At 46.8% G+C, this 24,177-nt stretch overlaps 1 protein-coding gene and 1 long non-coding RNA gene across 4 annotated transcripts; one reads left to right on the forward strand and one right to left on the reverse strand.

Annotated features, from left to right (window-relative positions):
* On the forward strand, window positions 1,815-17,470 carry LOC100513313. 2 transcript variants are annotated; one of them, XR_002338798.1, is made up of 3 exons: window positions 1,815-2,545; window positions 8,083-8,323; window positions 16,148-17,470. It is a non-coding gene; the product is annotated as an uncharacterized LOC100513313 (long non-coding RNA). The 2 variants fall into 2 exon arrangements; XR_002338797.1 differs by lacking the exon at window positions 1,815-2,545 and having other exon boundaries at window positions 8,003-8,323.
* On the reverse strand, window positions 7,323-23,920 carry NSMCE4A (NSE4 homolog A, SMC5-SMC6 complex component). Of its 2 annotated transcripts, none has more exons than XM_001925705.7 (11): window positions 23,515-23,920; window positions 22,704-22,781; window positions 19,366-19,496; window positions 16,085-16,236; window positions 13,344-13,443; window positions 12,525-12,615; window positions 11,598-11,692; window positions 10,084-10,132; window positions 8,994-9,085; window positions 8,817-8,903; window positions 7,323-7,488 (listed from the first exon to the last, which is right to left on the reverse strand). In XM_001925705.7, exons 1-10 carry the CDS (start codon window positions 23,798-23,800, stop codon window positions 8,844-8,846), a joined length of 1,134 nt encoding a protein of 377 aa, XP_001925740.1. In that variant the 5' UTR covers window positions 23,801-23,920; the 3' UTR covers window positions 7,323-7,488; window positions 8,817-8,843. The 2 variants fall into 2 exon arrangements, with proteins under 2 accessions (XP_001925740.1, XP_005671567.1); XM_005671510.3 differs by having other exon boundaries at window positions 8,805-8,903.

Below are 24,177 nucleotides of genomic sequence, written 5' to 3' on the forward strand. Positions count from 1 at the left end.
ACTAGTCAGATTCGTTTCCACTGAGCCACGACGGAAGCTCCATGGATCTTTTAACCCACTATGCTGGGCTGGGGATTGAACCTGCGTCCTGGCACTGCAGAGACGCTGCTGATTCCATTCCACCACAGCGGTAACTCTGACAGTGTTCTATCTTAAGTGACAAGCTTCTGTGTTGTTTTTCTGTGTTAAAGTAAAAAAAAAACAAAAAAACTTTCTTGCTGTCAAATTATTATCCTATCTAAACCTTTCATAGGAATAATGATGGCTATTATTAGAAATAATAATAATAGGAAACATAGATGGCTATTATTGGAAATAACTTACAAATTAAACTTACTGTTAATCACTTTATATATAACTGAATTTAAAATGGACATAACAACTTTGGAAAATTATTTTCTCATCAAAGTTAAGTTCTTTATTCTTTTTTTTTTTTTTTTTTTTTAATCTTTTTGCCATTTCTTGGGCTGCTCTTGTGGCATATGGAGGTTTCCAGGCTAGGAGTAGAATTGGAGCTGTAGCCACTGGCCTACACCAGAGCCACAGCAACGCGGGATCCGAGCCGCGTCTGCAACCTACACCACAGCTCACGGCAACGCCGGATCCTTAACCCACTGAACAAGGCCAGGGATCAAACCCGCAACCTCATGGTTCCTAGTCGGATTCATTCACCACTGCGCCACGACGGGAACTCCCAAGTTCTTTGTTCTACCATCAGTTATTTGTGGGATTTGAAATAGGAGCCTAGGCTCCCCTCTCCCGTGTTAAATTCATGTGCTGCTGATAGTTTCAGCCTCAAACACAATCTGGTTCTTTGCACTTTTATCAGAGCCACGCCTTCCTTGATTCCAGGAGAGAGAGAAGTTAAAGGTATTGTAGACCTGCCTATTGATACACAGAAATATGTCCTTTGCTACATATGAAAAGTGAGTCCCAAACCAGCTCCCTACTAGCATTCACACCAGAGCACGTTTCCTAAGACCTTTCTCCAAATCCTAGCATAATTTCTCTCTTTGCTTTTCTAGGTCAGCCTGGGCCAAAGATAGTCAAGATCCCTGCATTGCAGTTGGTCCCCTGTCCCCAATAGAAAAGAAGATTAAGGTGAGGAAATATATTCACCTTGAACTTGAGAGCCAGTAGTAGAATCATAAAAAGAGTATCAGCCAGGTAAAAGGACCTACGTATTTCAGGGGAGCCTTGCTTTGCTTATACTGTTTAGTTCAGCGTTTGGTTCACTGAGCGTTGGTTCTCTGAGCATCGGTGGTGCCGGCTGGACAGCACGGAACAAAATAAACACCACCCGTGCTCTCAGAAGGCTTAGTCTAGTGATGGACGCAGACATGAAACAAGTGGTTACCATGGACTGTGAGACGTGTCATGAGAGGACGGGATGTTATTTGAATGAGTACGTGGAAGGCCTGAGGAAGCCACTCTTAAAAGCCTAAAAACTGTACACAAGCGCCAACGTCAGAGCTGCTATCTTGTGTGTTTGGAGGCACATGAAGGAAGAACACAGGAAAATACGCACATGGGAAAGAGAATATGGTTTTTGAGGAACAGAAGAAGGCAGTGTGGGAATTCCCGTCGTGGCTCGGTGGTTAACAAATCCGATTAGGAACCAAGAGGTTTTGGGTTCGATCCCTGGTCTTGCTCAGTGGGTTAAGGATCCGGAGTTGCCATGAGCTGTGGCGTAGGTTGCAGATGCGGTTCGGATCTGGTGTTGCTGTGGCTGTGGTGTAGGCCGGCGGCTATAGCTCCGATTCAACCCCGAGCCTGGGAACCTCCATATGACATGGGAGCGGCCCTAGAAAAGGCAAAAAGACAAAAAAAAAAAAAAAAAAAAAGTCAGTGTGGCTGCAGCAGAGGGAGAGGCAGTCGGCCTGAGAAACTTGTTTGGAGAGGTGGTCAGGAGTCAGATTACTGAAGCCACAGCTGGAATTTGGGGTTTTCTCCTAAAAGCAGTAGGACACTATCCCAGGTTTGTACGCAGGAAAGTGATGGTGTGCGTGGATGTAGGTAACGCAAAGATCATTCTGGCTTCTGTGCGACGTGTCAGTGGAGCTGGGGACAGAGGGAGAGCAGAAATTCGGGGAAGCCAGGTACAGGCTGCTACCCTAGGGGGTGGGGCATTTTGGAGTTGGCAGTGACAGGATTGAGAAGGGGAACCGGCCAGAAACACTTCGGAGGAAAAGTCGAGTGGAGGCGGCGGTCTCTGGGACCAAAAAGCACAGGGTGGCCTGGGCAAAGAGACAGACAGAGGGACATTGAGATCACATGACTTGAGGGAGAGAACTCAGGGAGCAAAGAAACGGTCAAGGAGGTACTCAGAAGCTCTCTACCCGAGCCTCCCCCGCTTTCCTGAAATCTCCGGCAGGGAAAGGGGAGGTAAAAGAATTTGATTGGGTCCCAGCCTATCCAATTGTCCAGCCTTCCCAGGAAGCACTTAAAGAAGTGACTGTTCTGATGGAAAAGCCAATAAAAGAGGATAAAGTTGAAAAACCACCCCGAAGAGTACCACCTTTTTTGAGAAGGCAACTAGAAAAAGGTAACGTTTAAATTATTTTCTAGATTATCGTAGCTCCTTATTAGGCTAGGCTACCTTCCTAGATGTCGATGCCTTAAAACCCTACCTCCCTAATACTGTTTGGAAGTGCATCACGTTGGAAGAAAAAACCCACAAGCGCAGCACTCCCAAGTGTTTTCGCTGTTTAACTAACCCAAAACCTGGGGAATTAAAATCGCCACCATTTTATTTTCTCTCACAATTCTGTATCTGGGATCCAGGCGGGGATCAGCTGGGCAAATTTTCGGCCCCTCACAGTACCACTGGAACTGCTTGGGGACGTTCGGGTGACGTCTGGGCTGGTCCTTAGGGTCCACGATGGCTTGGTAGGGATGGTTGGAGGCTGAGCCCAGCTGCTCCCTTTCCCGCTCTCCCCTCTCCATGTGGTTTCAGGGCCACGTGGCAGTTGGGTTTATACATGGTGACTCAGGGCTCCGAGAGGCCTGTCATGCCACAAGGCTTCTTGTGACCTAGCCTCGAGAGTCCCATACCATTACTTCTGCCACAGTCTGTTGATCAACGAGTCACCAAGATCAGCCCACACTCAAGGGGAGAGACACCGACTCTCTCAAAAACACCTGCAGCTATTTTTTTTAATCTATCTCTCCAAGCCTCTAAAAAGTCTGTCTATACTGTTCATTGTTCTTTTATGTGAACACTGCTCACAAGAACCAATATTTTCATATGAACAAAGAAACTTGAAGTTCCTTGGTGGCCTAGCAGTTAAGGATTCAGCATGGTCACTCCTGTGGTTTGGGCTCCATCCCTGGTCTGGGAACTTCTGCATGCTAAGAGCATAGCCAAAAAAAAAAAAAAAAAGAAAAAAAGGAGTTCCCATCATGGCTCTGTGGTAATGAACCTGACTAGTATCCATGAGGACTCAGGTTTGGTCCCTGGCCTTGCTCAGTGGGTTAAGGATCTGGCATTGCCGTGAGCTGTGGTGTAGGTTGCAGATGTGGCTCAGATCTGGCGTTGCTGTGGCTCTGGTATAGGCTGGCAGCTACAGCTCTGATTGGACCCCTAGTCTAGGAACTTCCATATGCTGTGGTGTGGCCCTAAGAAGCAAAAGAAGAAAGAAAAGAAAACTGCAATTCCACAGCTCGAGTTGATCTAGACAAAGAGCCCTGGCTCCTTCTCTACAGTCAGAGTGTAAGAGGCTGTTAGAATTACTATGCAGATAACACATTGTCGTGTATTCTCCAGGGCACCTAAAATGTAATGGGATATCACGTAGCTTGGCCTAAGCCCTAAGCCCTGCCTGGAATCCAGGACTTTAGGACGTAGCCCCTTCAAGGGGTTTACAGTCTATTTGGGGAAGAGAATAACAAAAGAAAACAAAGCCTATGTCCCATTCTGTAGGTTAACAAACGCTACTGAGAATATGGACCAGAGAGCAGGGTGGCAATATATGGGGAACGTGGGGCCCGAGGCTGCACCTTGGACGATCTCTCCTTGGGCAGGCAGAGCAGCAGGAGAAACTCAACACTGATGCCTGCCTCCTGCCAGCCATCAGCAGCACAGAAATGAGGCACAGCCTTCTTTTAGTTCCAGTCGCAGTGGGGGACTTCCACCGTAAAGGTATGCCAACAAGCAGTGCAAGGAGCACAGACTAACTGGGGTAAACACAGGGGCTGTTAAAACACAAAGTCCTAGAGAAAAAGCTTTGGGGATGTTACATTAGTCTGACTTTTTTTTTTTTTTTTCTTGGCCACCCCTACAGCATTCAGAAGTTCCCGGACCAGGAATGGAACGAACCCACGCCACAGCAAGGACCGAAGCCACGGCAATGACAATGCCAGACTTAACCCACTGAGCCACACGGGAACTCGGAGTTTGACTTTTAAGAGATAAAATATTTGTGGTCCCCCCCCCCATTCAGAGGTTTTAAGAAGTAAAAGTGGCCCATAGTCTCCCCATCCAAATAACTTCTACTGATAATTTTTATTTATTTATTTATTATTTTGTTGTCTTTTTTGAGGGCTGCACCTGCGGCATATGGAGGTTCCCAACTAGGGGTCAAATCGGAGCTGTAGCCACTGGCCTACACCACAGTCACAGCAACACCAGATCCTTAACCCACTGAGCGAGGCCAGGGATTGGACACACAACCTCATGGTTCCTAGTCGGATTGGTTTCCACTGCACCATGACGGGAACTCCTGATAATTCTTTTTTAAATAATGAAAAGGTACAGGGTTCAAAACCTCAAGTAATTACAGAAAGGTACTAAACGCAAAGTAACAGTTTTGCCACCTTGGTTTGCAAAAGGTAACCAGTCTAAGCTTCTTAATGAAGAGAGTGTGAAAGCAGATGAATGAGAAAAGCAGCACTAAAGACACATGCTTAAAAAATTTAAAAGTCAGGGCCACATGGTGTGTGACTCCATTTATGTGAAATGTCCAGAGAAGGAACTTTATGAAGATGGATGACTGGATAGACAGGTTAGTGGTTGGTTAGGGCTGAGGGGGTGGGGGGCAGGGGGGCGGTAAGTGGCTGCTCCTGGCTACAGGTTGGGGGACGAAAACGTTCTAAAAATTAGATGGTGGTGATGGTTCCACAACCCTGGCAACAAAGTGAAAAACAAGAATTATACACTTTAAATGGGTGAATAGTATGGTATGTAAAGGGTATCTCAATAAGGCTGTTTAACCAAAATGAGAGATGGCGAGATTTCAGAGAGGAGAAAGTGAGCCTGGGGACGTAGACAAAAGGCTGAGCCCACGAGGTTTTGAACATCACGGAAGAGCAGAGTTTCAAAGTTCGAAGGCAGTGGGGACCTCCCTGAGAAACTGACAAGTGGTTTGAAAGCCGTGGAAGAGATCTGAAGGACAGACAGGAGGTGGGGGGCGCCAGGTGAGTGTCTGTGGCTGCAAACCTGGCAAGATGGACAGCATCTAGGGTCCAGATGGGAATTCATGCCCGATTAAGGTTGAGGCTGTGGGGGTAAAAGAGAAAAGAAATGCTAGGTTTCTTCTGAGAAAATAAAGTAGTAAAAGTACCCACACAGTGATTAGAGGGAAAACAAACTGGGGCTCTTTTATGCATGTTTAAAACAGGAGTTCCCGTTGTGGCGTAGTGGAAACAAATCCAACTAGTATCCATGAGGTTGCGGGTTCAATCCCTGGCCTCACTCAGTGGGTTAAGGATTCGGCGTTGCTGTGAGCTGAGGTGTAGGTCGCAGATGGGGCTCAGATCCTGAGCTGCTGTGGCTCTGGTGTAGACCAGCAGCTATAGCTCTGATTCACCCCCTAGCCTGAGAACCTCTATATACCACAGATGCGGCCCTAAAAAGAAAAAGAAACCCCCCCCAAAAAGAAAACAGCCCATATGCTGTGCAATAAGCCATGGTTATGAGCATCTCTAGCTTTTCAGAGGAGTTAGTTGAATAAACTTGGGGGAATGTTCAGGATGCAGATGTAACAGAAATCAGGAGCGTTAAGGTGGCAGAAGGGGCACCAGGGAAGGCTTCAGACAAAAGGAGCTTAGTTTTCGAAAAGTAAATTTTCCAGCGTTGCGTGCGCAGCACTCATCCATTGGCTTTACCATTTGGAAAGGGCTCCCAGAACATTCGGCGTAAGGGAGCCTGGGTGGGATGGCGGGAAGGGAGGCGCCACGCAGTGTGGTTTGAAGACCGACCGGGAGACAGCAAGTGATGCCTCCTTGAAAAGGAGATGGCACAGTGACTTGAGAAGGGTCACGGTAATTTTTTTAAGATGAGAGATGAGCATGGTTGAAGGGAAAGTGCTGGATACGGAGAAGGGATGACAGGGCCGGGATCCAGATACCCGAGAGAAGGAAGGCGCGGGAATGGATGGACGTAGCAGGGTGGGGGATGGGAAGGGGAACCAACCAGGACTGAGAAGGTCAAGGACAGACCTGCCAGCCTAGCACCTGAGGGGCAGCATCACTCCGCCCCCTTGTGCAGGTGAACTCTGGGGCAACAAGCCACTCTCAGGTACAGGGAGAGGACTCAGCAGTCCAGGGAGATGGATCCGGAGTTGGCGTTGCTGGGAAAAGGGGTCCAGGCTGGCTTGAAAGAGCACTGAATAGTTTCTTGTGTGTAACTCATAGACTGAAGCATCTAAAATTGCTGAGGAGTTCCTGCTGTGGTGCAACAGCATTGGCGGTGTCGTGGGGACGTTGGGACGCAGGTTCCATCCCCAGCCGGCACAGTGGGTTAAAGATCTGGTCACTGCCGCTCAGATCTGATCTCTGGCCCACGAACTCCATATGCTATGGGGTGGCCAAAAATACATAATTAAATAAAATAGGGAGTTCCCGTCGTGGCGCAGTGGTTAACGAATCCGACTAGGAACCATGAGGTTGCGGGTTCGGTCCCTGCCCTTGCTCAGTGGGTTAACGATCCGGCGTTGCCGTGAGCTGTGGTGTAGGTTGCAGACGCGGCTCGGATCCCGCGTTGCTGTGGCTCTGGCGTAGGCCGTGCTACAGCTCGATCAACCCTAGCTGGAACTCCATATGCTGAGCAGCCAAGAAATACAAAACAAAAAAAAAAAAAAAAAAAAAAAAAAAAAAAATAAAATTGCTGATATTTGACTGCATTCTACTTAAAAGAAAAAAATTCACATGGTGCAACCTAACATTTGTTGACTTGAAAAGTTAACTTTTAGAGCTAAAAAGACGTGAAATGCACCACGAGGATGTTTAGGCCGTGGACCACTGAACTAAAACTTTCAGTGGGACAGGACTGGAGAAAGGACAAACTTTCCCAACATCAGAAAAGTAAAGAAAAACTACAATTATTTGTGAATATGGCAGTGAATTTCCTTTAATCAAAAACAAGCATGACAAATTCATCAACTATCAAAAGCTACATTTTACTTAAAAACAGTCTTTAAAAATGTTTAATCATACAATATATACAATACATGCTGCTTTCCTTTTTGGATTTCAGTATCCACTTGAGTCCTAAAAAAAGGGGGAGGGGGAGAGCGGTTAACAATTTATAAATGATAAATCAAAAGTTCATTTAAGGAGTTCCCATTGTGGCTCAGCTACATAACAATCCTGACTAGTATCCATGAGGACGCAGGTTCGATCCCTGGCCTCTCTCAGTGGGTTAAGGATCTGGCCAAGTTGCCGTAAGCTGTGGTGGAGGTCACAGACACAGCTCGAATCCTGTGTTGCTGTGGCTGTGTTATAGGCTGGCAGCTGCAGCTCTGATTCGACCCCGACCCCTAGCCTAGGAATTTCCATATGCCTTGGGTTCGGGCCTAAAAGGACAAAAAAAAAAAGAGAAAGTTCATTTAAGATACATCTAACAACAACCCCCTCTGAAGAGAAGAATGGGGGGGCGGCCAAGTAAACCCACATTATACATCTTATGTCAATTCTCTTTCCTTCCATTCCCGAAACCAAAGAAGTTTAATTACTTGTACATAGTAAGAGTTTATACTAAGTACTAAAAAGCTAATTCTAACTCTGAAAATCATAAAATCTGAGCTAGGAAAAAAAAACTCAGCAATTATCTAATTCAAAATCCTCCCCCCCCACCTTTTACAGATAGATTTCTGGATTAGGAAAATGAAGCCAAGTGAAATTAAGTGACTTGCCCAACATTTTAAAGGGGCAGAGCCAACAGAATCCAGCCTCCTGGGTCCCATCCAGAGCTGTGTGCAGTACAGACTGCCAGAGCACCGCTAAGATTCCTTTCCAGCAGTGTCCGTCTTCATAAAAAATGAAGACTTATTTCATAAGCATAACTCAACTCTCAGAAATGCCCCCTTACCAACATCATTCCAAGGTAATTCTGTCTTTTTTTGTTTGTTTTAAATCAGCAAAAATGCACTTATTCACAAACAACAAAACAACAAGGAATTACAACTTGGAACAACCTAGGCTGAGTCACAGGCAAGTCCAGAGAACAAAGGGAAGGTAATTCTGCCTTAACCCTCCCTTTCCACTCTGTACCTATAAAACAGGTGAACCTCCTGGGATGGTGAACAAAACGGATGGGAAGAGCCAGTGCTCCATTTGCCTAATTTCTCAGTCTGTTGGGGGAAAAGCCATGCCAAGAACACTCTCTTGTTCTGTCTCCCTCAACTACAAGTCTTGGGAACACCAAAGTAATCAATCGAAGAAGGGAGCTTGCAACCACCAGGTCCTGTCCTGCCCTCTTCACCAGTTACACACTGGACTACGAATGGGGCAGAAGAGGGAAGCAAAATCCAAATTTCACCAGGATGTGAAAAATAAACTTCAGGAGCTAAGTGCAGCTGACTCACAGGAGATGTTACCTTCAGCTGACGCCAAGCACTCAGCCTCTATCGGCTCTGCCCTGAAGTAATCACAGCCTCCGAGATCTCAAATGTCTTCACAATCTCCTGGCAGAGAACAAAGAACGTTCGGGCACGGGGTTTGCAGCAAAGGACACCCTGGGGATGAACCGTCCGGGGTAACGTGCAGCATCTTACCTCCCACTCGCGGTAACTCAAAGCTATGACTGCTTGATTCCGAATTTGAGTGTTTTGGTCAATTCCATCACTTTCGTTAATATTAACAGGCTCTGTTTGAAAGACAAGGTTTTCAAAGGTTATCAGATCAGAAGAGGTAATCTGAACAGAAACCAATGAGTAACAGGAATGAAGTCCGTATTGAGAAGATACATAGACTATTACGTATCTATTCAGATTTCATGTGTTGGCTTGCAGTATTATTACAACAGCAAGTAATCCCATTTGCTTCTATTTAAAATAAAAGTGTGCTATTCCAATCAGTTGAAAATTCTGCCCATCTATGAACCAACCACAGAGCTAAGACCTAGTAAGTCCAATATGAAATGAAGAATTTTTTTTTTTTTGTCCTTTTAGGGCCGCACCTGCAGCATATGGAGGTTCCCAGGCTAGGTAGGGGTCCAATCGGAACTGTAGCTGCCGGCCTACACCACAGCCACAGCAACTCGGGATCTGAGCCACGTCTGTGACCTACACCACAGCTCACGGCAACGCTGGATCCTTAACCCACTGAGCGAGGCCAGGGATCAAACCCACAACCTCATGGTTCCTAGTCGGATTTGTTTCCGCTGTGCCATGACGGGAACTCCTGAAATGAAGCACTTTTAAAGGAACAGAGGAGTGCAATGAAAGTACTTCGTTCTCTACAGGAGATCTCAGAAAATCTAATGGAGAGTGTGAAATCACCCAGATACGAATTCAAGATTCTCTCAGGGAGAGAGGGAGGAGCTGGTATCAGATAAAATAGAAAGATGGAAGCTGCAAAAATAACTGCAATCACAAACTTTCTAAGTTAAAATTTAAGGGCAATTATATAATTTCTTATTACTCTTCCCAGCAGTAGACGTTGTATCAGTGATACAGATGAATTCGCTGGTTTTAAACTATGACCAAGTTGTCGGTATTTTCAGTTAGTTGAACAAGACAAAACATGGTAAAAGTTTGTTGCCTAAAATAACAACTCATTTACATTTAATAAAATACATTTCACAAACTCCAGTAACAAATACATTTTCTCTAACGCTAATTTTCGGAAAATGGTATCATTTACCTATTACTGGTAGTCGATCTTGGTCAAGTCGTATTCTTGCAAAGCCATCCTAGAAGACAAACAAGACTAACATTTGGATTCAAAACCTATAACCACTGGATGAAAAAAAATGATTCACCTTGAAAATTCTAAATCTCAGACAATCAAATGTACTACCATAACAATAATGAGAAGATTATATGGACAAGCTTTTGCTAAGATTTTCTCTACACGGGGTATCTCCTGTGTTTTCATCGGTTTTTAGCCGGCCTGTGGCATAGGGCATTCCTGGGCCAGGGATCAAATCCAAGCCCCAGTTGTGACCTACATCACAGCTGCAGCAACGCCAGATCCTTTAACCCGCTGTGCCAAGCTGGGGATCGAACCTGTGTCCTGGCACTGAAGAGATGTCGCTGATCCCGTTATGCCACAGCGGGAACTCCTTAATCAGCTCTTTAACCCAGACACAACCTTTGTCCAGATCTCTTAAAACTGTAATAGTCTTGCCTCCTTAACTGATTCATACTTTTTGAATACACCACATTTTATTATGTATTTCTATCATTTACCATTGGCGAACTGTGTCTTTGTCACCATTTCTGGAAAAATACTTTGGTCAATAGAAGATTTCTGCCTAAGGTTAAAATCGAATTCATCTTACAAGTGCAGGAATGCAAGCTGAAATGATTGAAGACTGCCTAGGGCAGATTCTCAAAGTACATTTCTGAGTAAGGTTTCCCCCCCCACCCAAACGATCTATTTTGAAATTATTTCAAACTTAAATGCATTACAAGACTACTGTAAAGTCCTCCCATAAATTGGTGCCCAGTGTCACCAATTAATCCAGTTTTGCAACATTTATGTATTGATCTCTCTCGCTTTCTTCTTTTTATGGCCACAGCTGCAGCATATGGAAGTTCCCAGCCTAGGGGGTCACATCAGAGCTGCGGCTGCCAACCTACACCACAGCCATGGCAGCACCAGATCTCAGCCGCATCTGTGATCAGTGCTGCAGCTTGCGGCAACGATGGATGCTTTACCTACTGAGCAAGGCCAGGGATCAAACCCACATCCTCACAGGGACTAGTCAGGTTCTTAACCCCCGAGCCACAACGGGAACTCTCGTTATCGCTCTCTTTATATATATTATTAATTTTCATGAGTGAAAGACAACCTGTCCCTGTTCCCTAATGCTTCCGTGTGTATTTCTTGAAAACAAAGATACTCTCTTACCTAACATGACAACTCTCAAATTTGAGAAATTTAACATTTATACCATACAGTTACCTAATCTATGAAATTCCACGTTCAGATTTTGCTAATTCTTTCTCTAAAAAATTTCTAACAATGGAAAAGCGAGCACACGATTTTCTTAGCTAGCCGCTTCTGCTCGGGACTTAGCAATCTTTTGCGACACTGGGTCTAAAACACATATGGGTTAGTACAGATTCCTTGGCCAGCTCCCATCTATCGCTGTTAATATCTAGCCTTTAAAAGCATATAAAAGCAACTAGAGACAGAATCTTAAATCTTACCCTGATGATAAAAGAGACATGAAAGATGTTTTCCACTGTGCGGGGGAAGGAATGTGGATCAACCACAAAGTCAAAGAAGGACATGGGCGTATCGGCTACAGACAAATGAGGAGAGACGTCTTCAATGCAGGCAAAGTTACTGTGCTCATCCAGAAAACCCACCCTCCTGAAATGCGCATCCATCCTGTTGTGGGCTGGGGCAGCTGTTAAAAATCTGTACACCCACTCACCTGGCGACCTGCCTTTAAAACGCTGTCCGACAGAAATACAAGCCCACAGCACAAGACGGTGGGCCAGTACTTTTCACGCCAGCAGTTTACACAAGAGTAAACTACTCTAAAGAACTTGCTCCCTGATACAGAAGCTATTAAATGTATTTATGATACAGCCACCCAGTGGGAATCCCCGAAGAGGATACACGGGAAGTGGATACGAGAAAATATCTACAGGGAGATGTCATTTTGCAGAAGAATGTGCATATTACGATTAGCTTTGAAAAAAGCAAAACAACAGCAACAACAGTCCCAGCTACTTAGTTGCATGTTTATAGGGCTGACCCAAGCATAGAAATAGACACATTTTATAAGTGGCAACCCCTAGGGAGTTTTAATAGGTTAAATACGGGTGAAATAGGTTACTGGACTTTTTACTTTCTCACTTCTATGGCCCATATTATTTTGTAACAGAAAAAAGACACCCCATCTTTTCAAAATGAAAATGAGAATTGATTTCCCCAGCATTCTCACATGGGATTTCTAAAGACGAGAAGCCTCACTCAAAGACAGATGCCCAGAAAGAATCAAAATGATTCCAACCTCACATATAACTGACAATGCCTTGCAAATAAAAATAACTTCTCGCTGAAAGCAACTCAGGCCTAACTGATGAATACAAACTGCTCCGCTTTGAGCTTGGTATCATACTTACGATCTTCCTGAAAGTATGTTTGCAACAATCCCAAGATCCTTTCTACTTCTTTTTCTGTTGCTTCTTGATGAGATTGTTCCATTCTTTTTAACTGAAAATATAAAGTCGTTATCAAGCAGACTGACCTACTTGCCTAAACCGTTTCTGCTCTCTTCCATGGCCAAACTCCTCTAAATATCTTTACGGGGGATTGCTGGCAGTTTTTATCCCCGTCTTAAAGCTTACAGTTAAAATATTTTTTTCTAGTTTTCTGTAACATTTTCATGTTAATTTCCTAATAGGGGAGTGACATGACCATCCACCATTTCCCAGGCTGAACATAAAATACCCAAATACAAAAGGGACAGCTGAGAACCATGGTTTTCTACCTGCAGTGATTTCTGCCTCCAGGGAACATCTGCCAACATGTGGTTGTCACACTCGAGGGGCTGCGAGGATGCTACTAGCATCGAGTGGGAAGAGGCCAAGGCTGCTGCTGAACAAACAGCCTACAATACACAGGACAGCCTCTCACAACCAAGACTGACCCAGCCCCAAAAGTTAGTGCTGATACAAGAAACCCTGGCTTAGGCGAACTAATCCAAACAAAAGAAATGAGTGAAAAGGAAGACAAGCGGTCAATCCAATAACGTGTTTAAAGGCTGAAGTAAATCAAACGCGATTCAGATATTACATGATTACTTGTGGGTGACAGAACCTGACTCCAGCCCCTAAAGCTTCGAAAAGATGGCCACATTGCATGTACATGATATTAACGGCTATTTTAACTTTAGGTGTTTTAAAAAGCAACATTCGAAAAACAAAACAAAACCAACCAACCTCGGCAGGCATTGCCTGCTTCTCTTCTATCATACGAGCTTTCTTTGGGCGATCGATTCGTGGCTTTGGCACAGGGCCCTCTCCTTGGATTGAACCCAACCTAATGAAAAATACGCTTTCATGTCTTTTTCTGTTTGTTTGGAAAATGAGCTCATTTCACTAGCGGAAAGCAGTTCCCATGGCAGAGTCAAATTCGGACCAGGCACTGGTGGTATACAAGTGACATCAGACCAAGACTCTTGTCAGGCCTGTGACACCCTTTCTGCTCCCTTAGTGTTTCTCGAACTCCTCGGGGCCTGACTCCACCACAGATGCCTTGTCTGCGCCTTCATATTTCACTCTGAACGGTCGGCCAGAGAAGCTGGTCTTGCCGGCTGGCCTGTTGTCTGTTTCGCAACCTCAGAAATCAGGGCAAGGATGAACACGTGGGGAAGGGGAACCAGCTGCTCCACTGGGGTTAAAAGCGTTTGGTCTGGGGGTGTCATGGCAGAGACCCACAGGCTAGGACTCTAGAACACACCTGTCTTAGGAGGTCACAGGTCAAGCAGAGGCCTTTCCCTCTTGGACTCCCTCCACCCCCCAAAAAATGCAGATTTAAGCTACAGTGATAGATGTATCACGTAGAAACCAAGGCCGGGAGCATCGTGGTCCTTACACATGAGATCAAGGTATGCAGTATAGATGGACAGATAAGTACACATCTATCTCAGTACTCATCAGCACACAGATCCGCTTCTTTGTAACACAGTAGCTCCTACGGTGGGTACTGGAGTGTGACTCAAGGGCTATTCCCCCCAGACATGGCAGCGATCTGGTTAGGAAATCTGATCCTACACTGATACCTCTGTCTAGAGAAGTTACTGGAGGCTTCCAGGCTGGGGACTGTGGGATGAGGAAACCTTACCAGATGGGAAAAATGGGGGAAAGGACCCTGTAGGCCACAGGAGCAGCAGGTGCAAGGCTGCAGAGTAGCAAGAAAATCATGGTGGCTGCAACGTGGGCTAGATGAGGAGATAAAGTTTAAGTCATGTAACAAAAGAGCCTAGGGCTTTTGACAGAGCCTAGAACTCAACAGCAAAAAAAAAAGATTTGGACTTTTCTTTTTTCATCTTTTTAGGGCTGCACTGGAGGCATATGGAGGTTCCCAGGCTAGGGGTTGAATCAAAGCTGTAGCTGCTGGCCTATGCTACAGCCACAGCAACTCGGGATCTGAGCTGAGTCTGCAACCTACACCACAGCTGACAGCAACACCAGATCCTTATCCCACTGAGTGAGGCCAGGGATCGAACCTGCGTCCTCATGGATGCTGGTCAGGTTCGTTAACCACTGAGCCACGATGGGAACTCTTGGACTTTTCTTATAATAAAAAAGTTTGATCTTTTTGCTATAATATTCAGTGGTTCTGGGCACTGGAGTTAAAGGAAGTCTGGTTAAAAAGAGATGCCTGGGAGTTCCCACTGTGGCCCAACCTGATCAGAGGCATCTTGGAAGTGCTGGGACACAGGTTTGATCCCTGGCCTGGCACAGCGGGTTAAGGATCTGGCGCTGCAGCGGCTGCAGCGTAGGTTGCTACTTCGGCTTGGATCTAATCCCTGGTTGGGGAATTCCAGGTGCTGTGGGGCAGGCAAAAAAGAAAAAAAACAGATACCTGGCCCCACACCACAGCCCCACTGCATCTGCATCTCCAAAGCCTTCTGAGACACCGCTAATCTAGAAGCGCAGTCAGGATAGACAGATGCCCTGGAGCTGTCCACTTAAGGGAGAAAGCACTTGGTGGTTTACTCTAGAGCAGTTCTCTCCATCTGAAGGCTGCCTTACAAAAGGACCCATAAGAGCTGTCTCAGTTTCTCCAGAGGACTGAGCTAGGGAATGAAGACAGAAGCCAATTCCCATTGAGTATAAAAGGAAAGCTTTTCAAAAATGAGAGTTGTATCCGAAAAACGAACTGGGCAGTTTATGTGCCAATGACTCAAGCAGTCTTCAAATTTAGGTCAGAGATGATCCAACAGGGCATTACAACAAACAGCACTTTACATATACTGGTAGAATCTTAAGATATCTTTTGTGGGAGGTCTCATCCTCCTACATAATAAGGCTTTTAAAGATGATAAAACAAAGCCAGACATTATCCCACAGACCTCACACTAGAAAGCAGAGGAGCCAGCAGAGGGCCCTGGTAAGGAGGGGCCGGCCCACAGCCTTAATTTAAGCAGGATGAGGTCCCATCCACACCAAGATTTTATGGGCTTTTAAATATTTCCCAGGCTAGGGGTCGAAATCCAGCTGTAGCTCCTGGCCTACACCACAGCCACAGCAAGCTCGGGCACTGAACTCTGCAACCTGTACCACAGCTCACGGCAACGCCAGATCCTTCACCCACTGGGAGCGGCTAGGGATCAAACCTGAGTCCTCATGGAGACTAGTTGGGTTTGTTTCCACTGAGCCAAGCAGGGAACTCTAAATCAAAACTGAGGAGTTCTCTTGTGGCACAGCAGGTGTTGTGATCTGGCGCTGTCATCGCAGCTGCTCTGGTTGCTGCTACGGCGAGGGTTCAAACCCTGGCCCAGGAACTTCCATGTGCCAAAGTTGCGGCCAAGAAATAAAAAAAATAAACACAAAGTTTAGACTCCAAACAATGGCATCACGACCACCTACAACACCAAATACTTTCTGTCCCTACAATAGAAAACAATTTAAGGTTTACACATAGCTGGGGTATCAGATTTTTAGAATAATCTTACAGAAAGTGGAATGTATGGGTTTTATTAAAGGTGTTTTCTGCTGTTTTGCCTGATATTTTCCAGGAGTCATAGACTATGAATTCAAAGTCAGAACTGTCTTCATCACGGACGAGTTCTTCAGCTTCTAGCGGATTTACTCCCATATGTGTCAGCTACAGAAACGAAGGGAGACAAAAACCCGTTAAGCCACAAGCCGTCATTTACCACATCCAAGCATCTCTATCGCTAAACAAGAGGCCAGAGGCTAAGTCCGTTTTCCGTATCCTAACATGTTGGCTAAATTTCTTCTGATAAATTCCGATTTTTCAAAGCTACCTTCCTTTTTTTTTTTTTTGCCTTTTTAGGGCTGCATCTGTGGCATATGGAGGTTCCCAGGCTAGGGGTCCAATCGGAGCTACAGCTGCCGGCCTACGCCACAGCCACAGCAACGCCAGATCCAAACTGCGCCTGTGACTTACACCACGGCTCACGGCAACGCCGGATCCTTAACCCGCTGAGCAAGGCCAGGGATCGAACCTGCAACCTCATGGTTCCTAGTCGGATTTGTTTCCGCTGTGCCACGATGGGAACTCCAAAAGCTGCCTTCTTTTTGGCAGAAAATATGTCTCACTTCATTACCACTTCTAGTACGTACTTAGAGCTTCTGGTGAGAGAGTGAGATGGTCCAGATCAGTGGTTCTCAACTAGGGTGATTTGACCCCCGGGGGTCTTTGGACATTTTGGTTACCACAGCCAAGTCTGGAGACATCTTTATTAGTCTAATATTAGTCTAATAATTCTCTTATCTCAGGCTCTCTTACAGCAAGTGTATGGTATTAAATTTGCTCTTATGAAACACTTATTACATTATAAAATGCCTAGTTATCACAACTGGAGGGGGGGCATGGAGGGAGGCAGTGTGACTGCCATCGAGTGGGTAGAAGCCAGCGTGCTGCTCAACATCCTACAATGTACAGGACAGCCCCCCCCGCGACCAAGACACACTCAGGCCAAGATGTCCTGAGGGCTGCCGAGGCTGAAAAACCCTGTCTAGCCCCTGTGAGGGGTGCAACATAAGAACTAAGCTCCCGCGGGGAGTTTCTGATCACAAGCAGTCCATTTTGAAAGTATTAGTAAAGCTGAAACTATGCAATCACACCCAGATCAGCAGTTCCAAGACAGAACAGGGACATCTGGCTGGCGTCCCACGTGCATTTTCAGCCACCCTCCTGGAGACTGCTATTCAGCTTGTGCCCCAGCATTTCCAGAGAGCTGTGGCCTCGCGTCTGGGAGGGAATTGTTCACCTTAAAACTGCCTTCCTGGGAAGAGCTGGCGGAAGTCTAATAATTCTCTTATCTCAGGCTCTCTTACAGCAAGTGTATGCTATTAAATTTGCTTTTTTGAAAGAATGCTCTTATTACATTATAAAATGCCTAGAAGTTATCAAGGTAACATGGTAATATCGTATATAAACAGTCATCCAGAAGCCCTCAGAGAGCTTAATGCTTTACAGGCAATTTAAATGTTTGAAGAGAGGCTGCTAGAACCTGGACAGAGAAGAAAGGTCACCCTCCCAAGCCCCCGGTCCTCCTGACATCGTGTCCCACTACCACACACTTGGAAGATGACGTTTCAATTTTTGTCTGGTCAAATCTACCCATCCTTTCTTTATGGTCTTTTTTCTTTCTTTCTCCCTTTCTTTTTGTCTTTTTAGGGCTGCATTTATGGTCTTATATTTGGTGTTATACTTGAAAAGCTCTTCCCCACCCAGAGACTAGACAGCTCTTAATTTCAGGTCTTAAATGGACTGCTTTAAGACTTCTGGGATTTATTTTTGAGATGTCATTTAAAGTACCAAGCTCACCCTGAGAAACAAAAGTAATTTTTAAAAATATCACCCAATATATGGTCACCTTTACAGAGCTGTACTTTCATGTGCATTTTTCAAAATGCATTCTACTTCAAAATTAAAAAGTTTAGAAAAATTTTAAGGTTTGAAGTTTAAGTAAGTTAAATTTACATTTTAAAAAATTTAAGGTTTTGGAGTTCCCATTATGGCGTAGTGGAAACGAATCCGACTAGGAACCATGAGGTTGCAGGTTCGATCCCAGGCCTTGCTCAGTGGGTTAAGGATCCAGCCTTGCCATGAGCTGGGGTGTAGGTTGCAGACGTGGCTCGGATCTGGCGTTGCTGTGGCTCTGACATAGGCCAGCAGCAACAGCTCCGATTGGACCTCTAGCCTGGGAACCTCCATGTGCTGAGGGTGCAGCCCTAAAAAGACAAATGACCAAAAAAAAAAAAAAAAAAGAAAGAAAAAAAAGAAAGAAAAAATTTAAGGTTTTAAAAACAACAAAAAACCTCATCTGCCTCATACCTTTACAAAAGAATTGATCTGGTCGGAGCTCATGGTACTAAATCATTTTAATCACCATTGAACAAACACTGTCAGAAATTCATTGTCCTAACAGAAGTGCTAGGACAGAGGGTGGCTCAAAGTAGAACCAAGAGGAAAAACAAAAGACAAGAGAGTAAGATAGAAAGTTCATCTCATTGAGCCTTTTTTAAAGTAAATCCATCAAGGAGAAGTTTCAAAATTTCAGGTAATAACCATTCAAACATAGTAAGAGGCAAAGAAAGGGGAATAAAACAGCAGCAGCACCAACAAAAAACCCAAAGCAGAACCCCAATCATATTTGTATGGTTCTGGAACAGTCTCAAAGACAAATCAAAACATGCCCCCTTCTACCAGCCTTAACCAATCTCCAGATGAACTCTGTCACCTGCTGTGTGGGCTTTTTGCCCAGCTCAGGACAAAGGTCCTGGGTCACTGAGAATGAGCTAGAACACTTATGAACTGACAGCTGAGTGAGGGGAAAATGGCCAATTGAAATAAACCTAGCATCCAGGGTCTTAGAAGGCTAGGAGGTTTTCAAGCTGTTCTAAACTCCCACCCTAGATTCCACCACTCAGCTTGACTCTCATCTGTTTTTTGTTTTTTTCCAGGCAGGTAGGTTTATTTTTATTCAGAAATACTTTCATATTCACTGTTAATTAAGTTTAAAAATTCAAGAGGGACACAAAAAATTACATGGGTCTTAGAAGTTACGTCAAAGATGCGAGTTGTAAGAGTGACATTTATACAACTGTCATCTGTTTAATTTGGTAAGATCTCTTTGGAGGAATCTGAGACCCCAAAAAGGAAAAAGGAAGGGAAAACCATTTGCATGTGGATATAAGCCAAGTAGATACAGTATGTGACAATGAAACATTGTTCATTAAGATTCTGTAGCTTTGAACTTACTAGAGTTTCAACATATCTTAACATATCAAACGAGTTCAGATCAGAACGCAGCTGCTTGGCCTTCTCTTTGCCCAAATCTGAAGCCAGGACAAGAAAATGGGCATCTAGGACTGCTTCTCTTGCTCGGGACACTGTTCAAAAAAGAAGGAAAATACACACATTGCAGCATACACGGTATCCACAGGCATTTTCCCAAAATTTCCATCTACTTCCTCCGCATTTCCCACTGGACCAAAAAAAAAAAAAATTTCAAACATACCCATCTGTCTAAAAACTGATTCCCCTGCCCAACTCACCAAAATCTGAAATCAAAACTGAGCAGTCTTCCTCAAAGCCAGCCTTCTCTGTACTTTTCCTACTCCTGGGAACTGAACCACAATCTCTTAATAACCTCAGTTTAACAAAACCTCCATCATCTCTTTCTCTCTCTTTTTTTTTTTTTTTTTTTTTTTGGCTGCACCCACAGCATGCGGATGTTCCTGGGACAGGGATCAAACCCACACCACAGCTGTAACCAGAGCCACAGCAGTGACAATGCCGGACCCTTAACCTGCTGAGCCACGAGGGAACTCCAACAAAACCTCCATCATCTCTTAACAGTGGCTTTTTCCTTTGAGTCTGTGCTGATGATGAAAGTCAAGCTGGATGCCTACTGGGCCTAAGGCCCTGGGCCTGGTGTGGTGGTTTGCTGACCAGCAATAGGTAAGTTGTCAAGGAGCCTCAACTCAAATAATGGGCTGGTCAGGCAGCAGGAGAGGCACGCCTCTCCCTGGCAGCACCAACACCATCAAATGATCATTCTACAGGCAGCAGCGCTGAGACCTCGGGGATGGACGGTCTAAAGTTTGACAGCAGACAAGGATCTTAAGCTATAAAGATGGAACAGGATGGAAGATAGTACTGAGGTAGGAGGTGGATGGGCCCCTGGGCTGAGAACAGCTGGGACTTGTTAGGCTGCGTACATTGGGCCGTGCTTCTCTTTGACACGTCAAGGAGAAAGTCAATGGCAGGAGCTGAGCTCTGCTATGGCATAAAAAGATAAGAGGACCACTTCAACGACTCCTGGGGTCACGGAAAGCTCCCCAATTACTCATGCGCAGTAAGACTCCTAGGGATTGGAAAGGGACGGGGAGCCAGGCCATAATAAGTCCTGATACTATCCCAGAACCCTTTGCTCTGCAATCCATCTCTGCCAAAAGATGCACACGCGTATCAGGGAGGGCCCTAGGTCCCGCTGGGTGTGGGAAATGAAAGGATTATTGGCCAAAGGAAAACAGACCCAAAGAACTGTCCTATATAAGGGATTTAAATCACCTCTCTGACAAGCTCCTCATTCAGGAGCCCACACCGCACTCCTGTTTTGGGTGAGTGTTAACTGCTTTGCTTCTGCTGTAGATACACAGCCTACTTCTCTCCGCTGTCCTACATGGTGTACTGTGTTTCTTTCCTTTCTTTCTTTTTTTTTTTTTTTTTGTCTTTCTAGGGCCGCTCCCTCAGCATATGGAGGTTCCCAGGCTAGGGGTCGAATCAGAGCTGTAGCCACTGGCCTACGCCACAGCCACAGCAATGCCAGATCCAAGCTGTGTCTGCGACCTACACCACAACTCATGGCAACACCAGATCCTTAACCCACTGAGCGAGGCCAGGGATTGAACCCGCAACCTCATGGATGCTAGTCGGGTTTGCTAACCACTGAGCCACGACGGAACTCCAGATCAACACTTTTTAAGATGGGTGAAAAATAATGGGGCGAAGGGGTCCAGAGGAACCTTGAGGCTCTGGACCAGGGGCCAAGGCTCAGGTAGAAGAGAACACTAAAGAGGGTGCAGCAGGGATTTCACGGGGAGGAAGGGCAAGGCTCACTGGGGGAAGGTTTGAGATTTGGTGAGCTGGTAGAACAAGTGAGAAGGCTGTGGTCAGAGCAAGAGAGACACAAATTCAACAGCAGATACCCAGAAAAATGCTAAAGGGGCACAACATTTAAACCACCCACCAGGAGTTCCCGTTGTGGCTCAGTGGTTAACGAATCCGACTAGGAACCATGAGGTTGTGGGTTCGATCCCTGGCCTCTCTCAGTGGGTTAAGGATCCAGGGTTGCTGTGAGCTGTGGTGTAGGACAGTGGCTACAGCTCCGATTAGACCCCTAGCCTGGGAACCTCCATATGCCATGGGAGCGGCCCTAGAAAAGACAAAAAAAAAAAAAATTTTTTTTTAAATAAACTGCTCACCATACTAGGGCGTGACTAGAAACAAGTGTCCTGGTCCTCAGAGAACATGAGGACCTGTGGTGTCCGGGCAGCGCCAAGCTCTGCTGACTTCCGCACCTGCATTTGTCTCCCTCTCCCCCTCTGTTCCCACAGACTTTAGAGGAAGACCTGGAGGGAATAGTGTTCTGAGGACTCCTCCTAGGGCTCTGGGACCCTGTGCCCACACCAGCGGTACCCCTGACCAGTCCTCTGTCACCAAAAAAACTGCTCTCACCACTAACACCGCAGCTTGCTTTTAATTCAAACCAAGATTTTTTTAGAGCCCCTCCCCAACAATTGTCTAGAGTTCAAGGCTGAGACTTCTCTCTCTCTCTCACCAACCCCCACTTCCACTGGAGACCAACAGGTCCACTTGGAGGCATGGCCACCCCCACTGGGTTACTGGTGGACCAAGAACAGGGAGCTGAAGGCGGGGAGGTTAGGAGGATGGGGAAAGAAACAGGATGGCAGAGGCCAGCTCCGTTCTTTCCTCAGTTCATTCATTCAACCAGTGCATCCTGGTCATACAGCAGGTAAATACAGTACAAAGATAATACGTGGGATGTTCTCAAACTTTTTTTTTGTTTGTTTTTTGCTTTTTAGGGCTGCACCTGCGGCAGATGGAGGTTCCCAGGCTTGGGGTCAAATCAGAGCTACAGCTGCCGGCCTACACCACAGGCACAGCAATGCTGAATCTGAGTGCATCTGCGACCTACACCGACAGCTCACGGCAATGCTGGATCTAACCCACTGATGGAGGCCAGGGATCTAACTGCATCCTCAAGGATACTAATCAGGTTCGGTTCCGCTGAGACACAAGGGGAACTCCGGGAGAATTCTCAAACTTGAACAAGCAACAGAACCACCTGCCTCCTTAGAACAAACTGCTGCCCCACCCCCAATTTCATGTAAAGCCTTTAGTATATGCTTAGGGAATGGTAAGTGCATAATAAAAGCAGTAGCAGTTCTACAATGAAAACGGTTCCAAATCTCCTAAAGGCTATTATAAATGGAGTTGTTTGATGTCAATGATTTGGCTCCTATGTAAAATTATCCTAAAACATCTTTATCTTATTTAAAATAATGAATTACCTCCATTAAACAGAGTGTTGGCTTCTTCAAGGACCTGTGTTAACTTGTCACTGGCATTCAGTATATCCTCCCGGTTTTCTGTTTTAAAAACAGAAAAATAGCAACACAAAACACAGGCGTTGGGAGACGTGCTCATTTACTAACAAGTCGCTGACACAGTGATCACCTGCAACCGGAATGAGAAGCCCCCCCCCCCGCCCCCGCCCCCTGCTCCCCGGGGAATTACTTCCAACAGCTCCGTCTTTTTAACCAAAACCGCACCTAAAAAGAATGGTGACTGTACCCTTTAAGCAGAATGCACTTTAAAAGGAGACCTAGACGGTTCCCTCTAACCTCACCCAAGAGCTCCACGCCTTCTGCCGCCTCTGAGGAGCGCTAAGAGTGAATCGCAAACTCTTCAAGGCACAGGGTCCCCTGGGCCACCCAGTGTTTCAGATCCCGTAGGTCTGGGGTGCGGTCCGAGGATTTGCATTTCGGACAGTTCCCAGTCGATGGTGCCCGGCGGGCAACCACTCGCGGAGAATCTCCGGATGCAAGAAAAGAAGCCCGGCGTTCGCGTGCCCGCCTCTGCTGCCCCTCCCTGACCGTTTGGGCTCCGGCAAGCCCCCGACCGCGCCCGGCCTCCCGTGGTGCCGTCCCGCCCCTCGGGGACCCGCGCGCCCCCGCCAAGGTCGTGCAGCGCTCTCCACGCGATGGACTTAGGAGCGCTCCGCGAGCCAATCCCGTCTCCGTCCCGGGCGCCGTTGACCAGCCGGGCCGCGCGGCGCCTGCGCCCGGCCCCCGCCCCGCACCGCCCGGCGCCCCGCCTTACGTTGGACCGAGTTGATGAGCGCCCGGTACTGATGGCGGATCTGGCGGCACAGGCCGTGGTCGGTCTCGGCCTCCAAGCTCGCCGGGTCCATCAGCTCATCCCCGGAATCCGACGGCTCCGTCTCCTCCAAGCTCGGGCGCTCCGGGGCCTCCCTGCGCTCGGGCGCGGCGCCGCGGCGGGACACAGGCGACAGCGGGGACCGCGAGCGGGAGCGGGTGCGATCCCGGTGCGGGTCGCGGCCCCGGCCCCGGCCCTCGGACCGGCGGCCGCTGCTGTCTCCGGACATCGCGCCGAGCTGCCCTGCAACTTCGGGACGGCGGAAGTTCGCGCCAGAAACTGAAACCCCTGCTCGGCGCGAGCGCCTGCTCCCCGCGGAACGTGGTTCCCGGGCCCGCGCCAGCGCACAGCGACGCCTGTGGCGGGAGGCCGGCGGCGGGCGGCGGGCGGCGGGAGGCGGGCCCGAGGTGGCGGGCGCAGTGGTTAGCGCGCCGCCGGCCCGCCCCTGACTTTTTGCGCCCCTGCCTTTGGGGGTACTGAGATCCCACTACTCCGCTCTGTAAGGTGCCTAGGCTTTTAATTGTCTGTTGTCCTGCGCTCACCCCACTAGGCCTTCATCTTCCTGGGGTTTCTGGCTCCCCAGGGCACAGCCAAGGCTGTGGAACA

The sequence above is a fragment of the Sus scrofa genome, chromosome 14, assembly GCF_000003025.6.
Source record: "Sus scrofa isolate TJ Tabasco breed Duroc chromosome 14, Sscrofa11.1, whole genome shotgun sequence".
NCBI lineage: Eukaryota > Metazoa > Chordata > Mammalia > Artiodactyla > Suidae > Sus > Sus scrofa.

Bases quoted from the DNA above. Each gene is read 5' to 3' on its own strand.
- NSMCE4A (XM_001925705.7), bottom strand. From the start codon at position 23,800: ATGTCCGGAGACAGCAGCGGCCGCCGGTCCGAGGGCCGGGGCCGGGGC. The intron at 16,237-19,365 runs GTAAGTTCAAAG...TCGTTTCTGTAG, and splicing joins TAAGATATGTTGAAACTCTA to CTGACACATATGGGAGTAAA. The intron at 12,616-13,343 runs GTTGGTTGGTTT...TTATATTTTCAG, and splicing joins AGCAGGCAATGCCTGCCGAG to TTAAAAAGAATGGAACAATC.